Here is an 18,065-nt window from a genome sequence, read left to right as displayed (position 1 = left end):
AGCAAGCTCTGCACCGGTGGTAACCCATTCCCACGGGATAGATGAGGGGCGTCAAACTCCAGCATTCTGCAGCCTTTCAAAGTGATCCGGGTTAAACACCCAAATCAAATATAGTCCTGCCGATGAGCCAATTATTTGATTCAGGTTAGTTAAAAAGAAAAGACACCAACCCCAAAAGACTGAATTAATTCTCTTTAAGAGGCAGTCCTGGAAAACTTTAAGACTGGTGACATTTTCATTTATTTCACATAACTGACTGTAGACCAAATAGCGGTTTTACGTTCTGCACGACTTGTTCAATGGATTCATCCTCGCATATTGGTACATGTTGTGTTTGAATGGTTGAGGCTTTAATCCAGCTGCAATGTGGACACACAGCCACTTCGAGGCGCTGCTGATGCACTAACAACGGAGCTGCTTATTGACAAGGTGGATCAACTTTTGTCCATGTGGGGGAAGGAATTATCGGAGCTATTTGTTTTAAAACATATAGAGGTTGACACACTTCTAAAGCAAAATCCAACCCGAAATAAACCATAAACTGGGTTATGTGTGGAGCAGATTGTGACATTTGTAGATCATTTTGCACTTAAAAATGCTCTGTTGCTCCCAAATAGGTACAATACGTAGGATTAGAAGCGCCTCTCTTTCATTGTGGTTGTGTGTTGTGGTTTGTGTCCTGAGTTCCTCAGCTGCTTTCCATGTCGCCACCTGCCGCTTATGTCTAATTATCCTTCATCTATTCACTAATCACCTAATCCGTGGTTCTCATCCCATCCGGTCCTCCAGTTTTGTCTGCCACTTTTGGAGTTACCTAGACCTTATATGTCATCCATTACTGGTACACTGTTTTCTCAAAATGTAGCATTACTGGAACATATTTCAGTAAAAAAAGAAAAAAAATTGTAAATTTCCCCTTCACTATTGAATAGGCTTTGCTTCACAATCCTCTCTCTCTCTATTGCGCATATGATCCCAGTTGCTCTTGTACCTTTTTTTCTCCCAAACATTTTCCTTCCACTCAACTTTCCATGAACAAGCATTACGTCCAGGTTTCTTCAGCAGCCTGTGGTTTAGCCTCCTTGTTGATGGCTTTGTAAGCCAAAACATCGTCATAACTAGGGCTGGACGATATAGGAAAAAAAGCATATCGATAAAATATTGATATTGATAATTATCAACAAATTCAAAACATTTATTTTAAGTGCGGCCCTGGCCATTTCATGCTGTTGCTTAGTGACCTATTTTTAGATACAGATCGCACAAACACTGAATTCAAACTCAACCCTTTATTCAATCAACTTTTTACCAACACTGCAGGTATTTAAAAATTAAAAAGAAGCTTACTCGCTGAACTCTGAAGGGGGCGGAGCTTGGTGACGGAGTGTTCCTGGGTCAGTGTTTGTGATTGGTTGGGAGGATGTAATGACTGTAATATTAATTTACATGAATAAAATGCACATGAAGGAAAAATGAAGGTCGTTTTATTGAACTTTTTATTGCCTTTGTTTTCTATCATCGATATACGTCTATCGATCGATATATATCGTTATTGAATTATTGTCCAGCCCTAGTCATTGCACAACATTTCTGGGTTACAAATGGCTTTTTGTGCTGAAGTCAGCCATCTAAATCAAGAGAAATCTATATGTGAGTAACGAACCGAATTACCCAGATTAGTATATATAGTTTTCAACAGACCTATTCTGTAACCTGTTATAAATCGCGGGTAGTAGGCTGTCTTTTCTGCCTGCGTAGTAAAACGAATACGCGACGGGCGAGATCTTACGCTGAAAGACAGAAGCGCAGGGGGCGTGTCAGCTTTCAGTGGTCACATGGGCCGGAAAATGTGGGGCTTAATTCCTGTGTTTGACTGCTCCCAGCTGCTGCTCCTTTGCCCTTCGCAGTGCAAGCCGTCCGTTCTCTCCATCCCGACCACCGACGCCCGGGTGGCCTCTCCTCAGCGCACCATGGCGGGTAAGACGACGCGCGCCTCGGGACGCTCTCTTGTAACGGACCAGCATCTCCGGATCACGGCCTCTCTCCGGGCCGGACCGGAGCTGCGCGAGCTGGTTCTACCCCCCCCACCCCCCATGAAATATCGCGAATTTAGGAAACGTCATGGAAAACACCTGCTGCTCCTCTCTCACGGCTCCTCTAGTGCGCGCGTCGATGGAGCGTCTGGCGTTGCCTGAGGATGGAGACATTTTTAGGTCCTCCTGCAGTTTTTTGGTGTTTGAATTTGATGAGCTGCGCTGCAACGATTTGGACCAAAGTCAAGCTGGACGCGCTCAGAGGCAGCGCATCCGGTTTGGAAAGTTTAGATGCGGCTTAATGAAGTCGTGCTTTCCCCCCCCCCACTCGCTGTGAAAACACGACTAAAAATGGTTGTTGATCTAATTTGCTGTTCAGACGCGCGATGTGCGGCATAGAGACCGGGTTTAGGAGCATGCGGCCCCTGGTTCAGAGCCTGTTTTGGTGTCCACCCACTCGTCTCTATTCTTCCGCGACAGTTAGACTAATTTACTATTCGGTTTCACGTCTCTGCGCCTTGCCCACATTAAAAAGAAGGATTTCTGAAACAAAATGTAGCTTAGTTTGAAGTTCCAATAGCACTGCGTCATTGAGGCTTTACACTCAAAAAAGTGACCCAAGGCAGTTGACCAATTTAATTTAATTTCCAAATAACGCCTACAAAAGGTTATTGCTGGGTTAAAAGCAAAAAAGTACGTAATGTTTACTAGAAAAAAGTAAATCTAACCCTGCAAACACATGCTTTGTGTTAACTGGAAATGCAATGTTAACATAAAGTGGGCAAATATCTTTTTTTTTTTTTTTTTTTTTTTTTTTGAGTGTACTTTTATTTCTATAAACCTGGTACAATGAAGAAGTCTAGCTACTTTAAAAAAAGGGAGATTGAAGCTCATTCCATTACCTAAACTGTTCATAAAGTTTGCTGTTAATGTCTGCTTGGATCGGAGGACCAAAATAACCTTTTTTTTTTTTTTTTTTTTTTTTTGTATTGCTCTCGCCACCCCCCAAGAACACAAATGTCTCGGTTCTCGCGGAGTACGTTGCAAGCTTTAGGTTAGAGGTGGTGGATTCTTAACATTTCTAATCTTCACAAAAGCCCTCACTTGATGTCTTAAGTTTTTCTACGGAGACCCATAGAACAGGGTGCCTGTGAAAACACCCATTCAGTATGTAAAGCTCTGTGGCCCCAAATCTTTTGAGGGCCCCAGACTACTGAGTCTGTAAACCCTTTCTGAAATCTGGTCCAGGTTGTATTGTTCCTAAATTAATGACATTCCAGAGAAGGCGGTGTTGTGCCCAGAGTTTTCTCCCTAATGCAGCGTTGCCCCTTCCACAATTGCTGCTAAGGACAACCCCTTTAAATCACTTGAAACAAGCAAACGATGAACAAACACACATATTTGGGCTGTTTGGAGAGAAAAATACTACTACACGAAGGCCTGGTCAGTCATTGTGTAGCACTCCCCCTCTTATCATGGTAATGCTGTTTTAAAGCAACCGTTTGCAAGCTATGATTAGCATGTGTGTTACGCAGCAGACTGCAGGCTGCCTGTTTTTTTTAAATGGTTAATGTTTTTGACATAACCATCGTTGGCGATATGGCATTAAAAATAAACCGTTACTCTATAAGAAGTGAAGTGCCAAATGGGGATTGTAGCTCTGCATAATAAACAGATGACAACGCCGAAGTGTTGCAGGTGTCTTATAGCACAGGGGTCAAACTCCAGTCCCCGAGGACCGCCGTCCTGCAACATTTAGACGTCCCTGCTTCAGAACACCAGATTTTACATAAATGGGGACTTAGCTGGACTGAATTAGCTCCTCGTGTGATCAAGTTCTGCTGTTAGTCCACTCAGGTATGTTGAATTTGGGACCCATCCAAACACTGCAGGACACCAAGCAGTGAGAACCGGAGTTGGACACCCCTGGTTGGTTGAATCTTTTTTTCTCTTTTTTTTTAAAGGTCTATGCAAAATAAAAAAGCATAACTGCAGCATTTTCTTTGCAGGAGTTGGGCGGATTGTTACTTTGCTGTTTATATGTTTATACATAAAGTAATCACATTATATACTCTTTTAGATTTTTGTGAAAGTACAGGTAAATGCGGTTTACTTATGGTCATCATACCATGAAAACACCATACCAGCCCGTGCCTACAGCTGAAATAAACTTGGGAAAGGTCTCATCTCAAAGCTTTTTCAAACCTTTGCAATCCACCTTGTTGAAAGTGAAACGGCGGTCTGCCGCAAAGTGAGCTGGAGGAAGTTACAGGCCGTAACCAAAAGGGTGAGCGTTTCATGCCGTAATCGACAGTCGGATTACTTAATGCAGCCTTAAAATCAGCTGCTTCCCGTTGCTCCATATTTGCCGCTGATCAAATACTGTAAATGTAAAAAAAAAAACGTTCCTGCGAGCTGGTGCCTGCACTGCTTGAGGCCACGGCTTGTAGATGATTCAAAGGATGGCAGACTGAAGTTTTATTGTTGGTTTTACTCTGCACCGGGCAAGCAAAGGGGGTTCCAAGGCTTTCACCAACCCCACTTTTGCACCTAACCGGATTTACAACTTTGAGAACTAAAAAAAAAAAAAAAAAAATATGATTTCACCTCCCCATGTTTCGACGAGTCTGCGCTGATTTGACTGCACTGTGTAATATTGAGTGTTTTCAATTATTCTCATCATGGATGGCATAATTGGCATAATATTCTTCCTTACTTTCATGTCTAACCACAAATTAGAGATGAAATGGTTCACTTATTACCTGACTTGGTTGGTAAAAGGCTTCTTTTTTTTTTCCTTTCTTTTTTTTTTTTTTTTGTTGTTGTGAGAAATAACAAGCTTCTTCACCATAGCCATTGTAGGAATGTAATTCCAACACCAAATTGATAATTTAATTCCCCTAATTAGGAAGCCGATTCATCTCACTTTCTATGAAACGGTCTTCTCGTGCACCCTTGGCTGAGAATTTCAAGTGCGCTTTGATTTTACTTTAACACCTTAATCTAGTATTTACATGCTTTTACTCCTAAAGGAGGCACTCTTAACTTCCTGTCTGTCAGTATTCGTCAGCAAACTTCACATAATTGCTTCATAGTGTGGACGTGCAGCACTCTGTGGCTTGATTCTTTCCCCTATCTCTCTCCCTCTCTTTCTCTCTCTCTCTCAGGGCCTATTAACAGCCTATGGAGAATAATGTTTACTGCTTGTTTGCTAAAGTGTTTCACAGCATTGAAACTATTCCATTGAGGGTTCTGGTTTGTGTAGAAAAATGTAGTTTGAGAAAATTATCCACTACTGAACAAAAATAGGACTATGGTTTTAAATCAAGTGTGTCTCCAGGATGTATTAAGTTTTGAACTGCAAGTCTTTTCCCTGAGAAGAGTGGGTCAGAAGGCTTCCTGTGGGCACAGATAACACTGTGGGGGCACAGATAACACTGTGGGAGCACAGCACATGGTCTCGACTTGTTGTTTTTTTTTTGTTTTTTTTGTATGAGGAGGGTCTGACTCTTACACTCTGGCCTTTTAATAGTCGATTTATAGTTCCCTGGATTGAAGCTTAGCAACTGTGCGACACAGCCACGCAGATCGGGTTTCTCAAAAGCCCCCATCGGCCGGCGCGTTCAGCTTGACGAACACCGCCTGCTGGCTTCAGGGCCACTTTGACACTTGCAGGACCATAGAATGTCCCCTGCCTGGTGAAATTTGAACTGATTAATACTAATAAAAAAAAACAAAAAAACAAAAAAAAAACAGGTCTGCAGTGGGGTGAAGAAGTGGATTCAATTATTTGGAGTGAACATAAAATACCAAAAATGTATCTTTTAGTTTCTTACCAGACAGTTTGGGATGTGGTTGTTCACCTGTATATCTATGATGCAAAGTACAGTAATTGTCTTACCCCGCCGCCCCCCTTATAGATATTTTGATAAGTTGAAGAAAACTTTGTTAGGAGTGTGGTTTTGTTTGTACTGAATGCATGTTTGTTTAAAGCTGCAGTAGGGAGTTCTGTGAATACCATGGACTTGGCCTGAAATTTTTGACCAAACACACCTTACAGGTCCCTCCTCATACAGCCCTGCTTCCATCGCTCCTCCCCCACAGCAGAGCTTGCTGTGCTGCACTGACGTTCACCCTCGTTATATTTCCGGCTCGGTCTAATTAATTATTTTTGGCTAGCTTTTGATCTTTAGTTTTCTTCCATTTACCTGTCTTTGTTTTCTGGGCAGGTGCCACTCAACAAAATTGCAGGTTTACTGTAACGTTGTCTCTGCAAACTTGAGCTTGAACGACGTTTAGCTCTGAGCGCGAGCCGCACGCACACGAGTGTTTGACACTGCTAAGACACTCCTGGCTTTGATTGGTTGTCTCTGACCGGGAGCGGTATATTTCTGCAAATGGCAGTAGGACCATTGGTAGGAGCTTGTTCCCCCCCTCACATATTATGTCTGATGTTTTACTGTCAGGACATGGTTGACAGTCTTAACAAATATGTGAAGAATACATCATTGCCACAGTTGCCTACTGCAGCTTTAATGGTTGTTTCATTACTTGTTCGGTGACCAAAAGCAAAATGCGGTGTAATTGCAGTTCTTGGCCTTTTAAAATGCCGGTGCTGTTGTGCATTGTTAGACACTCACCGCACGCTTGGGTACATGCGTTCTGCTGTGAATCAGCAATGTTGGGTTGTGGCGATTCTGAACGTGGCATGGTCTTTGATGCTGGACAGACGGGACGGCCAGTTATTCAGAAAAGCCGTTCTGGTTTTCGTGCACAGCAAACCTGTCAAGTTTAAAAAAACAAAACAAAAAAAACAAGGAGAAATTATCCAGTTAATGGCAGTTGTGTGGGTGAAATGGGCTTGTTGAAGACAGAGGAGGATGGGCAGACTGTTTCCAGGTCAGTGAACTACATTGGCTCAAATAACATGTTGTTGCAACCAACGTACACACGACACCATCTCTGAACGGACTGCGCGTCAAACTTTGAAGATGAACTACAGTGTTTGAAGACCACACCAAGTGCCCACAGGTTCCCTAAGTCGGTCTATACCAGATTGGAAAAACATTTGGTCCGAGTCGTTGTTTCAGCTGCGACATTTAGATAGTAGATTCCTAATTTGGTTTAAAAAAAAAAACATGAAAGCATACATCCATCTAGCCTTGTATCAATGTGTCAGGCTAATGGTGTTGGTATGATGTAGGGAAAGTTTTCTTGCTATACTCCCAGCCCCTCAGTACCAGCTGAGCATAATTTAAACTCCATGGCTTACCCGAGGATTGTTACTGACCATCTCGTTGTGACAACGGTGTACCCAACTTCTCATGGCTACTTCCAACAGGATAATGCACCATGTCCAATAGCTCAAACCGTCTCAAATGATTTCTTGAACGTCACAATCAGTCTGAGTTTGTGTCACAATGAGCAACCAGATGCTCTCTTATCAATATAGATCCAAATGTTTCAGAAGTGTTGCTAAAACCTTGTTGAATATATGCCGTGAAGAACATCCACGGGGTACCTAAGACATTGGCCAGGGAGTTTATTTTTCTTTTCTTGTATCACGGCAACTGTATTTCACTGGTTGGTATGGCAACAATTTTTATTTTATTTTTTTATGTAAATAAAGATTCATTTTGGAGATAAGGGGAAGAAATTTAAATCCTAGGGTTTTGAGTCAGCACTTAAATTTTAAATGTGAAATAGTTTTTCTCATAGATGCTCTATTTTTCTCCAAAGCAGACCAAGCTTTTGTGACGTTGGCCACAAACGACAGCTATGCCAAGGGAGCAATGGTTCTTGGACAGTCGTTACGGAACCACAACACAACCCGGAAACTGGTGGTACTTATAGGACCTCATGTTGCTGAGCCTGCCAGGTAACGAACCGCTCTTCAAGCTGCTTTTTCTTCATGTCCACCATGCTTATTAAGATTAATCCCGTTGTGTGTGCCGAAGGGATGCACTGCACTCCATTTTTGATGAGGTGATCTTGGTGAACGTGATGGATTCAGGGGACGCAGCTAATTTGGCTCTGATGAAGCGGCCGGACTTGGGCGTAACGATCACCAAGTTGCACTGCTGGACCCTCGTGCAGTACAGCAAATGTGTGTTCATGGATGCCGACACACTGGTAAGTGTAAAACAAAACGAGGTTAATTTGCTGAGTTCAATGTAATTTTATCTGCATCTTTTTTTTTTTAACACCATTTAATTTTTAATGTGTTGCATTCTTTTTTTTTTCCGTACATATGCAGGTGCTTTCTAACATAGATGAACTTTTCGAGAGGGAAGAGTTGTCTGCAGCTCCCGATCCTGGTTGGCCAGACTGTTTCAACTCTGGGGTTTTTGTCTTCAGGCCGTCCAATGAGACGCATGAAAAGCTACTCGCGTTCTGTGCTGAAAAAGGCAGCTTTGATGGTGAGTGTTTGCAGAAAGTAGAGATCCAGTTATGCTGTTATTGTTTTTCATTAAAAACTTTAATTCAAAAATTGTTTATTTACGCTACTCAAAAAATTTAAAGAAGTTACCCTGAACGACTAAATATTTTAAGGGGGACTTGATGCAAAATCCACATTTTTAGCCCTTCAATACATTTTGTTGTGTACTTGGAGTCTCTAGGAATGCAGAAAATTTTAATGTAATCTGTCCAGGAGCTGCATACGTGTCTTTATATTCGTTTTTCAACTGTTTAATTTTCTGTTTTTTTATATGCTTTTTTTTTTTTTTTTTTAAACGATTACCTCAAGGTATTTGCTTTGGAGCTGCTAAACAAGGTCACAGACTTCCATCTTGCCACTCTTGCGGATCCACCATTTTTATTTCTATAAGTAATTCTGTAGTCCAAGCTGAGAGATTCTAAAGCTATGAGAGGATAAGTTATTGGTTGTTTATCACTCCTTTTAGATTTAAAGAGGCCACACCAAAACAAAATGCTCAGACGTGCCTCAGGACAGCGGTAAAAAGGGGAAATGACGTAGACAACAGAATGGTTTCATTGTGAAAAGGAAGAACTAAAAATGTTATGTCTCCTTTTTAAAATTTTCGGTTTAAAGTTACCACCTTTGGTGGAATAGATTCTCAAATTTTTGTTGCTAACATCTAGAGGTTTATTAAATTGTTTTTCTCACGCTTGAACCTAAAAAGTCCCTTCAATTACATGCTACGCATGTGAACTGCAGTTAAAACACCAATGTCAGGGTTTCCCCACAGAAACTCTGATATTGGGAGGGTGTAGGAACCGGGGAAGCATCAAGGAGCGTTGTCATGCAGCTTGAAGGAAGGGCGCAGCATGGACATGTGCATGGAGCTAACAGCTAGCACATTAGCTTATTTACACTGGGACATTATTTCCCAGACGAACTTTACTGATAGTTTTATGTCGCTGTCAAATGTTGGGGCATTTGAAATAAACAACGCTTAGGCTGCCAAGCTTATAATGCAGTGGGGGGAACCCTGAATATACAATCTTACAACAGTTGTACTTGAGTACACATAATTTATTTGTCTCAAACACAACAGTTTAACAGTCCCTCCAGCCGAATGCTGTTAACAGGCATAAAACTTCCACTGTGCGAAAATGTATTTAACTTTTCTCTACCCCGTCATTAACAGACACCCGCAATCGCCTCGTTGGTCAGACTTTTGGTTCTTCTCGAGCTTTTTGTCATAGTTGTGGCATGAACTGTGGGGTGTACCCTGTTGTTTAAAAATTGTCTTTCTCGAGACCAACATTCTGCATACGAGATGTTAACTAATCCTGCAGCAAAAGTGCTTTCAATATAGACTCATGTTTGGTGGATTAGAAGAGATTCTGTTTTTTTTTAGTATCTTCCACATATACATTTACTTCAACATCCAAATTGTACACCACATTCAAAGTTTGACTGTTTACACATTTCAGAGCTCACTGTGTGCTTACTTAAACCAAAGGCATTGTTTTGTTTCCCCCCCCAGCTTCAGACCACAGACTCCCATCAGATAATTAAACTAGAACTTTCAATTTCACTCTAATTCCTTTGGTCAAAATGGCCAGAACTGGAAACCATCGCTGGGCCAGAACTCGCACAAAAGTAAAATGTTCCCAAAGCATAGCTGGGTGTATTGATAGATTGCCTTGCACATATTCTGCTTTTGGCTCCAAATAACTAACCAGATATGGATAATAAAATGCTGTGGTCCAGTTAAGAAATGTATCTGGTGATAATGGGTATTTAACTCTTAATATTAAGAAAGAGACATCTTTGTATTATTTACAGTTGTTTTGCAGAAACACAAGAAGTAGTTCTTGTCTCATTAAGGTTACAGAAACTTTACTGGTGCATAACATAATTAACCTCTGCAGAAATTACCTAGATATGAAAATATCATGTAGTGTTCTTCGCAGGTTTAAGAAAAGTGCCCGCTGTCTAAACTAATAGTTAAATTGCAAATGCAGGTGCTTGCCGCTTGAGACCAATCCCACTTCATACGTTGTTGTCACCATGTGGCCACTAACGGTCTACCAGTTATGTGGATGTGTTGTCAGCGCTTCTTTTCGCCTTCTATTTTTACATGACGGCCAGTCTATGGGAATGTACTGAATGTATATTTGCGTTGTTAAGCATTCGCGTACAACGTGTTCCGTGCTCTAGCTCTTAAAAGCTGGTCCATCATTTTTTATTTTTTTTTCCTCCCACCAAAAATCTAATTATGCCACTGTGTTGTTATGGGTGTGTCTGCAGGTGGAGATCAGGGGATTCTCAACAGTTACTTTAACACCTGGGCGACGGCGGATATTTCCAAACACCTCCCGTTTATCTACAACCTCAGCAGCATTGCCATCTACTCCTACCTCCCAGCTTTCAAACAGTGAGTATTCACTCACAGACCTTCTACTATGTACTTTGGGACATGGTGTCTTGCAAAGGTATTGACCCCCTTTGAATCATTTTAATATCTTGCTACCACACACCTCAATGGATTTTAGGTGATGACTCAACAAAGAAAAACACTTTGCGCTATGCCTAACATTTTATACATAAGGAGATTCAAATTTGTAACTGAAAATCTCATTCTAAAACGACAACAAAACATGTCCATTTGTGGCAGGTTAACATTTGTACTATTCTCAAACTTTGGGCATCCCTGACCTAAAACGACAGGCTTGATAAGAGCATTAATCAGGTGCAGCTAAGAGGCCACCGGTCACTCTGGAGGAGCTGCAGAGATCCACATCTTAAGTGAGGAAATCTGTTACCTGGACAACTGTTGTTTGTGCACTTCACAACAAACATTTATGAAAGTTGCTTTCACTTTGCCAAGAGCCATGCAAGGCACACAGCAAACGTGTAAAGGAAGGCGCTCTAGTCCCATGAGACCCAAATCAAACTTTTTAAGAAAAGTATGTGTGGAAAAACTAAGAGCAGACAAAACTTTCAAATCCTCTCCATTGTGATGTGCAGCACACTTTTCTGATTTTTACTATATAAGAAAAAGTAAAAAGCAAATTTTCTGTTGCTTCCACTTCACAATAAATTGTTGCTTTGTTTTGGTCTATTGCAAAGTTGTCAAACTCCAGTCCTCAAGGGTAGGTGTCCTACAACTTTCAGATGTCTCTACAACAAATACGCCTGAACTGCATAATTTGGTCATCAGCGAGACACTGTAGAACTCGAGTGTCTTCAGGTTTGTGGGGGAGTGTTCCTGTCACTGGCTGTCGAGGACTAGAGTTTGACACCTTTGCTCCATCACCTAAAATGCCTTTTTAAAGTTTGTGGTTGTAATGGTGAAAAACAAGAGAAATGAGTTGTATGGATACTTTTGCAAGGCACCATTGTCTTTCTCCTCAAAAGAAGCAGAGTTAAATGGAATTGCCTCAACAACATAAGAAGCCAAGAAGCAGACCGGTTGCATTGGTCAACAAACTGTGTCTGGGCTTTTTTTTTTTTTTTTAGCTTGGCCTTTTCTGCAGTTTTTCCTGTTAGTTTGGAGGTTTTAAGCTTGGCCAAGGTCAGTTCAGTGAATATGCATAGTTGTGTGTCAGTGGGTTGGTTTTTAGTTACATGAGGCTGTGGAACTATGGACAGAGCGTGCTTTCTGCAGTTTTCTTATTAAACTCTGAATTGTACATTTTTGTAAAAGTCAAAACTAGCTGATACGGGTAATAAATTTGGACTCAAGCCCATGTTTTTGTACCATGAAAATTTGGCTTTAATGGCTGACCTTTGCTCTGTCAAAGAAATTAATTTAAGAGATAAGAGGCAGATGGTAAGATTATCACTAACATTTTTCAGTTTTTAAACTGAATACTGTAAATTGACCAAATATTATTTAGGTCTTTTCTACTGGACATTATAGCAGTTAGCCCCCCCCCCCCCCCCTTGTTTCAATAAATATAATTACTGATGGCAAACTGCTGTTAAAACTTAATATCTATACCTCAGGTGATGCCTGCAGAATGAATAATATGATCTGCAGTAGATAACTAACCAGGACAATCTATCCCTTTTTTTTAGCTCTGATTATTTAAGTTAGAAATGGTTAGTGTTAGTGTCATGAAGTGTAATTGTGTTTACACGTGGTGGTGTTAAAGGCTTTTTAGGAGAGAAAACATGACAATTGGTATAAAGCATGGCAACACTGACTAAATAAGGGGGTCTAACAGATGGACCCCCTTTATATTTAGTTTTTATTTTTGGACTCTAATCAACTTATAGGTCATAAATCGGTCCATTCAGTTCTCAAAGTAAGTTTTGTGATCTCAGAAAATAAACCATTGTTGTTTTGTTTTGTTCTTTAACTGCATCTTATTTCCCAGTAAGCTTTAGCCGCCAAAACCACTTGGTTAGTTATGGGCATGGGTTTTCTGTTTGTTTTTTCCAGCATTTTTTTTATTCTCAAATACTTGGTTAATTGGGTGTTAACTATTAGTCGTATATTTTCTGAAAAACTATAATGGATAACATTTTTATTAAATTTTGGTCGTTGTTTGGGGTAGGGTTGGAAAAACCTTCTCTACTGTAACCTTTTGAGGAAGACGCTCTCACTGACATTTAGAAGCTCCCAAAAATATTGTGCAAGTTTGAAAATTCAGATCGCAACTAGAAAAATGACTTGAGTGGCCTCAGTATAGTGTCCACCATCGGCTGATTAAATGTTGCCTGTCCCTTGTGATCCTGTGCAGATACGGCCACGACGCGAAGGTGGTGCACTTCCTGGGCAAAGTGAAGCCGTGGAACTACTCCTACGACACCCAGAGAGGTGAGGTCCGGGGTCACTCTGCGTCCCCTGACCCGTGCCAGATGCACCCGGACTACCTGCTCCAGTGGTGGCAGCTGTACGCCGCGTCTGTCCTGCCGTTACTGCAGAAGGCGTACGGGGACGCCCCCTTCAGCACCGGCTTCGTGGAGCAGCGCGTCCCGGTACGTGACCGCCGCGGTTTGTCGTGTCGGTGTGAATGAGAAATAGGGCCCTGTCGGGTGGGGCTGGGAATGAGGCAATAATACAGACGCCTATAAATGTGTCATGCAGCACATCTGTACTAGCATGTTACAGAATCCTCATGTCTTCGTTATGTTGAAACCCTCAAATCACTGGGTGCCCATTTTTTTCTCTTGTTAATTGAAGGTTGCAATATTATAAAATGTATAAGTTGGTTTTAAAGAAAAAAAACACTTGAAATATTAATGTTTGGGCCCACATTCCCCAACTCTGTTGCCTAAAGTCAAGTTTGTTGCTGCTGGTGTTGCTCTGTTTAGTGCTCGCCAGAATGGGCAGGAAGTTTCCATGCTGTGTGTGTGGTAATGGCCCTGTAGTGAAATAGTTACCAGTCACATGAGGAGGGGGGGGGGGGCTGCCAAAACCCAGAGCTTTTTCTGTTTGCCTGGAGCGGGGCCATGTTGTTTCAGACCGACAAGTTTACACAGGCGAGCAGAAGAAAGTGACTGTGCACATTCTCAGGGAAGGGATTTTTTTTTTTATGGTAAATTAAGCCATAAAAGTCTTTTGTTTTATACTTCATCATTATATGACTTAATTTCTAATTCACCCTACTGAGTTCTATTTTTTGATACATGGATACAATTCTATTGACTTGGCCATGGGGGCAACAGAATACCACAACAATTCACCAATCGGATTCTGTTGCTGACTTTTTGACCTTTTTTTTTTTGTAAAGCTTTCACCTGCTAAAACATCAGTTTAGCCCACTCTGAATCATCTTTCAGAGCTACGTTTAAACTGTAGCTCTGATATTTTGAATGTTTAAACCATTCAAACCCCCCCCCCCTTCTCAGTGTACTTGCTTATACATTAAAGAAACCCCAAGGGTTAAAATTTTAAGTGGTTTTTGGTGTCTTATTATGGCAATTAGTGCTTTTTACATTACTCTGAGTTGCAGTGCGTTTAGTTTCTTGGAGAATGTAGATCCTTGCCTCAGATCATATTTTCCAAAGGCTGCCATCATTTCCAAATGCAGCATATCCCTTGATGAGGCAGAATTCGTTGGCTTACTGTTAATAGTGAAAACCATTTCCTTGCTGTTTTTTTTTTCTTTTCTTAAAGTAGAGCTTAATACAAACATCCAACATGTTTGCTTTAAAGAATATTTTTCTTTTACATTTGCCCTCTAAAATGAAACTTTTTGGCAAGCACAGAAATTAAACGAGTGAGTGATTTTAAAAATGAAAACCTTTGAATCCTCTTTCTGTAATCCACCTTCCACACGCAGGAGTGGTGCTGTTGATGTGTGTAGGTGTGGTACATTTGTTTATCATAGAAATATTGGATTTTAGAGTTTTCACCCTTCCAGTCAGAAGTCCGGGTCAGTCGATAGTCAGTCAGCTAATAGCTGATTCTGGCCGCCGCCCCATTTATTAATACATCCCCGGAAAATGCATTTTAAAAACCATTTAGTGACTTATTTTGTCCTATAGCTACCTAATAGGATAAAGTAGGTGACTAAATTGGGTGAAAACTAGTTGGCATGCCAGTTTGATTATCAGAGGACTACAATTTAATTATAAAAGGATTTTTGAAACATGGTGATCTATTGACTGCTTTTCTAGGATAAAGGTATACAACCTGCTTTTAGTGACTTCACTTCTCATTTAGGTCCAGAGTGTGGGCATTTTTGTATCCCAAGTTGTTGACTGAAAACAATCAAATCCTTTTCGTTGAAAGTTGTAATTGACTTTTTAGTTGTTGTTTTTTTTTTGCCTTTTCTGAGTTGAGAAGGAGCCCCGACGCCGCTTGACGGCGTCGGTTTGACGGTGTCAGGGTTTAATCAGCTGTTTTTCTTCCATCTCCAACTCGAACTATGTGTTGTGGTTGCTGGTGTTTGTCGTGTTTCCAAATACTTCTGCTTGGCTTTACACGGCCTGCATATGGCGTGTCGTCTGTTTTTAAAAGTAATTTTCTCTGCAGTGCAGAGGGTGCTGGAGGTCTCTCTTGCCCAGTCATCTCTGTGTGACTTTCAGGTGTTCCCCACGTACCAGGATGTTTCTCAAAATAAAGTCAACTTTTAAATTATTCAAGCTTGATCTTTCGTAAATCAGTTTCCTGGTTTCTTTGAAGAAACAACCACTATGAGCGCTGAGGTGTTTACTGTAAAGATGAGCGTCCTCGTTCAGAGAACTTTCTGCAGGTCAGCGTCTGCCAGTATACAGGAGGGCAAGGACTTCAGCGTTACTAAAGGTTTGGAACGGGCAGGCCTGGTGAAGAAAACCTGTAATTAGATGAACCGTGCATCAGAGGCTTGAGATAAATGGTCACATCAAAGTCAAGCCAAAATTTAAATTGAATAAACGCTTGTTGGTACAACAGCAGAAATGCCATAGAAAAGCCTTTAGATTCATTGTTTTACTGTTTTTCCTAAAAGGGCTTTCTACTTGACACAAACTTTTCATTTAATCGTATTTTTTAAAGGAAATTTAATGTGAATGAGGTTTTTGTGTCGTGTTCAATGTGTTTTTAGTTTAGGAATCAGGAGAAGTGACATAATTCATCAACTGTCTTTTGTTTCTTTTTGGGTGCTTTTTGTTTTCTGGAATTTGCCATTTAGGATCAAATGTCTTCATGCACAGACCAGAACGTGGGGGGGGGGCGGGGGTTCTCGTGCTGAAGGAAAGCAAAGCGACGGAGAAACCACTCCTTTTAAAGTAAAAATCACTCACTCTCACTTTGTCTATATTGCAGGAGAAACCCCAGGAGGACGTGAGGGAGCAGCCGAAGCCTTCTCCCCCTGCCGCCCGGACGGTTTCGTCAGAGGAAAGGAAACAGCGCTGGGAAGCGGGCCACATCGACTACCTGGGCGACGACTCCTTCTCAAACATCGAACAAAAACTCAACTCGTTCCTTAAGTAGCGGGTGTCTGAGGGAGTGTGTCGGACATTTCAAGCTCTGGGATTGAGAGTGGGGAGGGCGATTTGGCACCATTCATCCAAGTCAGGGAGCTGATTTCTGGATAAATGACTGAATGCAACTTTCACTTTCAATATTCGGTCATTATGTAGGGTTTGTTGGGCAAATATCCCATGCACTCCAACATCAAGCGTTAGCTTTTGTTTTGTTTTTCCCCACTCTTAAATAGATTGACATGATTTGGGGAACATCTTGCTAAATATTTAGGATTCAGATTTGCTCACAGTAAAGTAGTTTCCAGCATCAAGTGTAGAATAAAGACTAGAACTGGCTAATCTTATATGAAATCTAAGCACTGTGAATGTTAGAATAATTTAGACGTGTAACATGAATTAAAAAAAGAGGCTAAATATACCCATAGAGCTCACCTATTATACAATCCACCTTATTATTTTCTTCTTCTTTACTTTTGCCAATTGTTAGGTAGTGCTGGGGTTCTAAATGCCTTCAGTTTTCGGCCTTTCCAGTTCAACTCAAAAGTACCAAAGAGCGGGTACCGGCACCTCCACGAACCAACATCTTGGAAAGGGACATATGGTTCACCGGGAGTGTGTAGAGTCTTTTTCAACACTGTTTGTTGCCAAGGCGTTTCTTTGGTGTTAGCTGTGATGTCTGTGTAAGTTAAACAACATTTTTTTTTTTAATGCATTATTTTGGGGTTGCAGCTCTTTAAGGCTTTCCATGTGTAGCCATTTTCTGAACTGTTGCACTATTCCTTGTTGCGTTAGAAATATTCCTGTGCAAAGTCGAGCAATTTGCTCAATAACAATGTATTCAACTCTGACATTTTTTCATTTTTTCCCCCTCCTCCGAACCTCCTAACTATACTTGCAATAAGTCTGCGTTTAGACTACAAAGCACATATGCAACTGGGTCTCCCCCCCCCCCCTCTTCCCTTAGCCATGACTTTGCACAACAGTGTTTTTCCCCCTCAGGAGTGCACAGAGCAGCGCCCCTCCGTCTGTGCCGCTGACACTCACCAGCTCCCTGTACCTTCAGCTCTGTAACATCTGCTGTAGTGTTGACTTGTATTTGCATGGCGCAGAGTTGAAAAGTGCTTCTGCCCACATCCGAAGGCGACGTAGAGTTTTCACACGTATATCTGTGCTCTCCGCATGTACGTCTCCCGTGGGAATGTCATCGGTGTTTGTGCCACGGCCTGCTTTTCATCACTTCCCCTCTGTAGTGTAACCCGCTGCCTTTTATTGCCCGCTCACCGTTTACAACACCCTCTCTGACTGTAATTGCTGCTAGTGACGCGTTTCCGTGAGCCCCACCCATCCCTCCCTGCTGCCAACGACCTTGTTACTTCCGCCAGTGGACTGCTGGTCAAAGTAGAACCGACGGCACTTGATAAGTCACTCCTCCGTCCATTGCGCACACTCCCAAAGGAGGTGTGCAGAGTTGATAGTAAGTCTGAAAGCAGCTTTTAGGTGTGTGTGGAAGTGGATGATTACTGTTGTAATAACATTTGATGCACGTTTCCCAGCTGTTGACTGGTCACCTTTAAAAATGAATAAACCCTTGGGAAGAAAAACTGCTGCCATGGACTCTTTTGTTTTATTAAAGTGACCCTCGGAGAGCTGTCATGGTTGAATTTAAGATAAGGATTTGCTGTCCAACTATACTTATG

The 18,065-nt window shown here is 41.5% G+C and overlaps 1 protein-coding gene across 2 annotated transcripts; it reads left to right on the top strand.

Moving 5' to 3' along the window:
• Window positions 1-1,820: 1,820 nt before the first annotated feature.
• gyg1a (glycogenin 1a) lies at window positions 1,821-17,974 on the top strand. Of its 2 annotated transcripts, none has more exons than XM_012875735.3 (7): window positions 1,821-1,977; window positions 7,776-7,911; window positions 7,991-8,165; window positions 8,290-8,452; window positions 10,756-10,882; window positions 13,197-13,434; window positions 16,208-17,974. In XM_012875735.3, exons 1-7 carry the CDS (start codon window positions 1,836-1,838, stop codon window positions 16,373-16,375), a joined length of 1,149 nt encoding a protein of 382 aa, XP_012731189.2. In that variant the 5' UTR covers window positions 1,821-1,835; the 3' UTR covers window positions 16,376-17,974. The 2 variants fall into 2 exon arrangements, with proteins under 2 accessions (XP_012731189.2, XP_012731188.2); XM_012875734.3 differs by having other exon boundaries at window positions 7,773-7,911.
• Window positions 17,975-18,065: the final 91 nt, after the last annotated feature.

This window comes from Fundulus heteroclitus, chromosome 19, assembly GCF_011125445.2.
Source record: "Fundulus heteroclitus isolate FHET01 chromosome 19, MU-UCD_Fhet_4.1, whole genome shotgun sequence".
NCBI classification, from domain to species: Eukaryota; Metazoa; Chordata; class Actinopteri; order Cyprinodontiformes; family Fundulidae; genus Fundulus; species Fundulus heteroclitus.
This window is presented reverse-complemented; position numbering and strand designations above follow the sequence as displayed.